Source organism: Leptonychotes weddellii, unplaced genomic scaffold (assembly GCF_054177405.1).
Source record: "Leptonychotes weddellii isolate Sample4059 unplaced genomic scaffold, ASM5417740v2 HiC_scaffold_8590, whole genome shotgun sequence".
In the NCBI taxonomy this organism is placed as follows: domain Eukaryota; kingdom Metazoa; phylum Chordata; class Mammalia; order Carnivora; family Phocidae; genus Leptonychotes; species Leptonychotes weddellii.
In genome coordinates, this window is record NW_028056919.1 from 2,344 (window position 1) to 8,634 (window position 6,291).

The 6,291-nt window shown below is 41.2% G+C and overlaps 1 protein-coding gene across 1 annotated transcript; it reads right to left on the reverse strand.

Moving 5' to 3' along the window:
- Nucleotides 1-428: 428 nt before the first annotated feature.
- Nucleotides 429-6,028, reverse strand: SMCO1 (single-pass membrane protein with coiled-coil domains 1). Its single transcript, XM_006741655.2, has 3 exons — nucleotides 5,864-6,028; nucleotides 2,538-2,687; nucleotides 429-2,113 (listed from the first exon to the last, which is right to left on the reverse strand). Exons 1-3 carry the CDS (start codon nucleotides 5,911-5,913, stop codon nucleotides 1,669-1,671), a joined length of 645 nt encoding a protein of 214 aa, XP_006741718.1. The 5' UTR covers nucleotides 5,914-6,028; the 3' UTR covers nucleotides 429-1,668.
- Between the last annotated feature and the right edge of the window lie 263 nt (nucleotides 6,029-6,291).

The following is a 6,291-nucleotide window of genomic DNA, read 5'->3' on the forward strand; positions in this document are numbered from 1 at the left end:
TTTACTTTCTGGACCCATAGTCCCATCGCTTCTCGGCCTTTTGGCTAAGATCAAGTGTGGACCCATAGTCCCTTGCTCTGCCTGGGGCTGACCAGTTGCATTTCTAGAATCTCTGGCTCTTTCTATCACTTCTGGACTCCAGTGAAACATTGCACTGAGCAAGGCAGGCACTGGCTTCCTACTGGCTGCTGGGAGGACTTAAATGATGCATCCTGGAAGTAGAGTGGTGGGGGGCAGTTACTCCCCATGGAACAAACTTCAGCCAACTGAAAACAGTAGACTAAGTGAGCATGACAGAGAAATTCCCTTTCCATCTTCCTTGCAAGGCATGGTTTCTCCAAACAGTGTGTCTGGGGAGGACAAGAAAAAATAAAGTGCATTTTTTTTCAAGATTTTATTTATTTTTTATTATTTATTTGTTTATTTGAGAGAGAGTGAGAGAGAGTGAGCAAGGTGAGGAGCAGAGGGAGAAGCAGGCTCCTCGCTGAGCAGAGAGCCCAACACGGGGCTCAATCCCAGGATCCTGGGATCATGACCTGAGCCGAAGGCAGCTGCTTAACCGACTGAGCCACCCAGGCGCCCCTCAAGATTTTATTTTTAAGTCATCTCTACACCCAACATGGGGCTCAAACTTACAACCTTGAGAGCAAGAGTCTAATGCTCTACCAGCTGAGCCAGCCAGATGCTCCAAGACTGAGTGCATTTATCTACCAAGCAAGCTGCTGTGTCATGGCTCATTTTCAAAGAGGGCCAGCAAGGTAATACATCATATCGTATTACTTCAAATCCTCTACCTAACTCCTTCCAGAATGTTACCTCATTTTGGTTAATCTGAATTTGTACCTCCCAAATAATGCATAAGCACTTAACCTTTACCTGGAAGACAGGGTCCACATTTTTAAATGTTTCTGTTATTCACAGCACCTAGTACATGGCATTTGGTGTTCAATAAAATTTTTTTAAGATTTTATTTTTAAGTAATTTCTATATCCATTATGGGGCTTAAACCTACAACCCTGAGATCAAGAATCATGTGCTTTATCAACTGAGCCAGTCAGGCGCCCCATAGATAGTTTAATATATAGTCAATGTGTAAGAGTTCCCTTTCCAGTGTAAAATAACTATGGTAGTGTACTGGAGAGAAAGTGCATAACATACAATATATATTAGGTGTTTTTATTGTTTTTTTGTCTTCTAGTATATAGTACTGGTTCAAAATTCAAAATGTACAAAATGGAGTAACAGTGAAAAGAATTCCTCCTACCTTTGACCCCTAGCCTCTTCATTTTTTTCCCTGAGAGAACCAATGTTCTTACTTTCTAATGTATCTCTCCAGAAGAAGCTTATGAAGTTTATGGATATATTAGCTTGTGTGTGTGTGTGTGTGTGTTTGTTTTTGCCCTTTTTTTCTACTTAACAATATATAGGAAATATTTTAAAATAATACACCTTGGTAATAACTCCTTATCATTTTACAGTTACACAAAGAACTTCTTCATTCTCTTATATTGCTACACAGAAAGTATCCACTGTATCAATTTATCATAGTTTGTTTAAGGCTCCCCCCACTTTTGCTATAAAAATAAGCCTGTGATAAATTGTACATACATCTTCTTTTCTCCATTTGCAAGATAAACTGCTAGAAGTAGAATCTCTTGGTCATCAAAGTTAGCTTCTGACTGATGGCATCAACTCTTTTAGGGATGACTTTTGCTCTTCGGGGGACCTCGCTGCTTTCCCCTTCCTAATGACCTGCACAGCCCTCAGCAAACTATCCTGCAGAGCCTGGTTCTTTACCATGTTAGTGATCAGGAAAGTGACATCCCTGATATACATCTCCCTCACTTTAGCACCATAGTATTCTGCCTTGTTACCATGGGCAATAAAGAAGGTACAAAGGGCTGTGATATCTCCTTCTTGCAGCCCACACTCCTCCAGGACAGACTCCCACATGACTCTAACGCGCTGGTTCTTGACTTTTCGTCTCAGGACAGAGGCTAAGGTGGGAAGACCTCGTACCAGGTCTGGCAGCTTCTCAAGCACACGAGTATGCAAGCAGATGAGTACTTCGATGACGTAGCTGTATAAAATATTCAGTTCCATTGAAGTGAATCTACAAAAAATGTGGAGAGCTTCTTAATCAGTAGAACTCCTCATGTACAAACATAAAGCTAATTCTATCAGGATACAACCCACGAGAAGAACCAGCGGTTGTATTTTAGAAAATATTTTAGAATAGGGCCTGCACTACATGGGATAGCTTCGTTCTCAGGCCCCTCACACTACACATTTCTCGACAGCAGAGGAGTTATGTCACCCATCTCTGTGCTAGCAAGACACCGTCAGACGAGAGACACTGTGACGAGATGTATATGGCAGTACTGGTGTATCATTGGGTGCTCAAATTAATCTTTTTTGAATGAACTGACCTCCGAAAATATAATTTCTTCACAACCCATTGAAGTTCAAGTTTAGAATGACCACTGCAAGCTTTCACAAAGCCACAAAATTCCACCACTTTCTCACTGGATACTCACTTGGTTGCCAGAACTGCTCTCCACAGCTCATCTTGGGCTGCCTGGCTTGCCAGAGCCTTGCTATGCTCTTCAAATCTCTGGGTCAGACCATCCTTGGTGCAGTCCAGTTCTTTAAACTGTGCTTCTAAAGCTTGGAGTTTGTGGTCTACTCTATAGGATGAAAGAATCAAGTGGGACTTTAGGACAAGGGACAAAACCTTAGTTTTGCCTTAAGGTAAAGCTCTAATACATTGTTTATAACCGCCATTAATTTGGGCAGCTACTTAAATGATGAACAGATGTTCCTATTTGCCGTTCGCTCTAACCATCATCCTACGTCCTATATTCCTTATATTGCCAAACCTTTTAATCGTCTGCCATGTCTTGATTTTTCTATTGTACTTTATATTTTCAAAAGTATTTTAGGGGCACCTGGCTGGCTGAGTCAGTGGAGTCTGCAACTCTCAATCTCAGGGTCTTGAGTTCAAGCCCCACATTGGGCATGGAGCCTACTTTAAGAAAAGAAGTACTTTTTTTTTTTTTTTAAGATTATTTATTTATTTGACAGAGAGAGACACAGTGAGAGAGGGAACACAAGCAGGGGGAGTGGGGGAGGGAGAAGCAGGGTTCCCACCAAGCAGGGAGCCCGATGCAGGGCTCGATCCCAGGACCCTGGGATCATGACCTGAGCCGAAGGCAGGTGCTTAACGACTGAGCCACTCAGGCGCCCTGAAAAGAAGTACTTTAAATACAAGCATTACTTTGATTCTCACAACAACCATAAGAAATGAAGCAGTCATTTTTATCATTTTACAGGTAAAGAAATTGAGGGGTGCCTGGCTGGCCTAGTCAGAAGAGCATGAGACTCTTGATCTCGGGGTCATGAGTTCAAGCCCTACATGGATGTAGAGATTACTAAAAAAAATAAATAAACTTTACAGATAAAGAAATTGAGTCTCCAAAAGATTGAAACCTAATGTCATAGCTAGCTAGTGCTGGGACCAGTATTTAATAAGGTGCATTTCTCTATTCTGACTGCCCAAATCCTATCCTACCTTCAGGATAAGCTCACTTTCCACTGTTTGCTTGAATTCCCTAGCCTTTCTGCCTGGAGATCACCCTGCCGACTTAATTTTCACAGGGACTGCCTTCATTACCTGTCACTCCCCACCTCCAGCTTTATTTTTAGAGTTAGCATTTCATGAATGAAATTGTAAGCTTTTGGAGGGAGGGAATCAGAGACTATTTCTGAGACATCTTTATACCTGTCCCCTAATACCTAGCAAAGGCCTTAGACAGAAGTAATAAAATAACGTCTCATCTGATCCACATCCCTGATGTGAATGAGTTGCTGAGCTGTGTAACCCAACATGGGCATTTGGGGTAGCTCTGAACAACCCTAATCATCAGGGGGCGCTGTGGCACCAGAATTATGTCAAACTGAATCACAGGGAACTGAAACAACACAACTCACTTGCCTGAAGACCCCCACATTGTTTTTCATGAAAGAAGTGATAGATAAATACACATACCACTTCCCTGAGCTTCCAAGTCCCCAGTGACCTGAATACTCTTAGAGTTGCCCAGGTTCTGTCCTTGGCCATCTTTTCTTCTTGGTCCTCACTTTATCTCAAGGCTAATTCAGCTTCAGGTACCACATCTCTCCTAAGCTCTAGACCTGTTATCTTTAACTGTGTTTTGTGCATCTCCACCTGGATGGAGACGTCAAACTCAACTGTCCTAAACTGAACCTGCTAACTATCCCCCCCAACCACCCCAATGATCAGAAATTACTATGGTGGAATTTTCTCACTGTTTTGGATATTTTATTTACATATGGATAAGGCCCTCTATGAAATGTGTGGTGTTTCGTAGGAGTGTAAGCCTGCAGGACCTAATATGGCAGCAGTCTCCGTTTGCATGTCAAAACAATGTCATCTGGCATACTGTTGGTATTCACTTTGACACCTTTAAGACTATATTGCTTATAGGTCATCTCTAGGTTGAACTCTGTAGAGAGAAACTCTAGCTTGTCAGTCAGTATAAAAGTTCACAATGGTTAACAGTTTTTGGGAAGCCTCTCACCAAAAGGCATTCCCACACCATTTCAAATAAATCCTAAACAACATGTCTGCAAATCCAAGTCTGCTTTCTACTACAATCCCCCAGTTTAGTTAGTGATATCACCATCTATTCAATTGCTTGAACTAGAAATCTCAGAATAATTTTTACCTTTTTTTTCTTCCTCTCCATTAATGCCTCTAAACTATCCCTTCCTCTCCATCACCACTAAACCAGTTAATAACTATCTTTCACTTTGACCTAGGATTATAGTAGCCTAACTGAATCCTTGCTTTCAATTTCTGCTACCTCTAATCCATCCTCTAGAAATATGCTTCTTTTTTTTAAGATTTTTAAAAAATTTATTTATTTGTCAGAGAGAGAGGGAGAAAGAAAGCACAAGCAGGGGAAGCGTCAGGCAGAGGGAGAAGTAGGCTTCCCGCTGAGCAGAGAGCCCAATACGGGTCTTGATCCCAGGACCCTGGGATCATGACCTAAGCTGAAGGCAGACACTTAACCAGCTGAGCCACCCAGGCATCCCTAGAAATATGCCTCTAAAACACAATTCTGTTCATGTAACTCAACTGATTATCTATGTTGTCCATTGATACAGTTAGAGCCAAATTGGATATCCTCAGGAGGATGAACATAAAGCCCTTAGCTCTTTGCTCCCTTCTTCTGCCAGTCCTCTCATATCCTAGTCACTAACCACTTGCGACATCTAGCAGCTGACTGAACACAGCACACGATTCCAGGCTTCTGTGGCTTCCAAGTACTTTTCCTCACCCCAGAATTCCTTCCCATATTTTTCTTTTTCATAACTTTTTACTCATACTTTAAGGTCCAGCTTAAATGTCTCTCTGTGAAGTGTTCCTTTTCCTAGTATAAAAGGCAAAATTAATTGATCCTTTCTTCATGTTCTCATAGCCCTTTAGGAACATTACCATCGTAAGGTCATAAGGTCAATCACATTCTAGTATTTATGAATACTTCTGTTATCCGTATAGGCTTTGAGCTCCTTGAGGACAGAAACCGTATTTTACTTATTTTGTATACCTAGAATATAGCACATGCATTAATTGAATGGAATTCACCTGGGAGTAATTTTTCTTTCTTGTTTAGTTATATATATTTTTAACCTGGAAGACTTAAACCACTTTAAACAGAGACAGAATTCTAATTAGCATGTCTATAGTTCTTTGCCTATTTTTATTCTTTATTCTTCTCTTACCCATCTTCCCAGAAAAGCAGGCAATGCTTGCTCCCTCCCTGTAGCCCTTAGCAACCTTTTCATTGCCTCCTTCAAGGATATCAGGGCTGTGGTCTCATTGTTCATCTTCTTAAGGCAAAATGAAAGGAAACCAAACAAGGAAAACAAAAACCTAATGGAGGTTTGAATCCAGGGTTTTCTGCTGTCTTCCACTCAGCAACAGGCAGCAGCAGTATGAGTATTTGATCTAATTCTGCCTGAAAGGTCACTCAGTACAAGAAGCTTTTAATAGCTTGTACATCCAAATATAGTTCCAGAGAACTCATCTTGTGAGCACAGGTGTCTTAGAACGCACAAGAACAGGTGCCCCTGTATAAATAAAATCTTAAAACAAAAAACAAAACAAAACTCAGCCACGTTTTACCATTTTTAAGTGTACGGTTCTGTGGCATTAAGAACATTTACCCTGTTGCCCAACCATCACCACCATCCTTCTCCAGAACA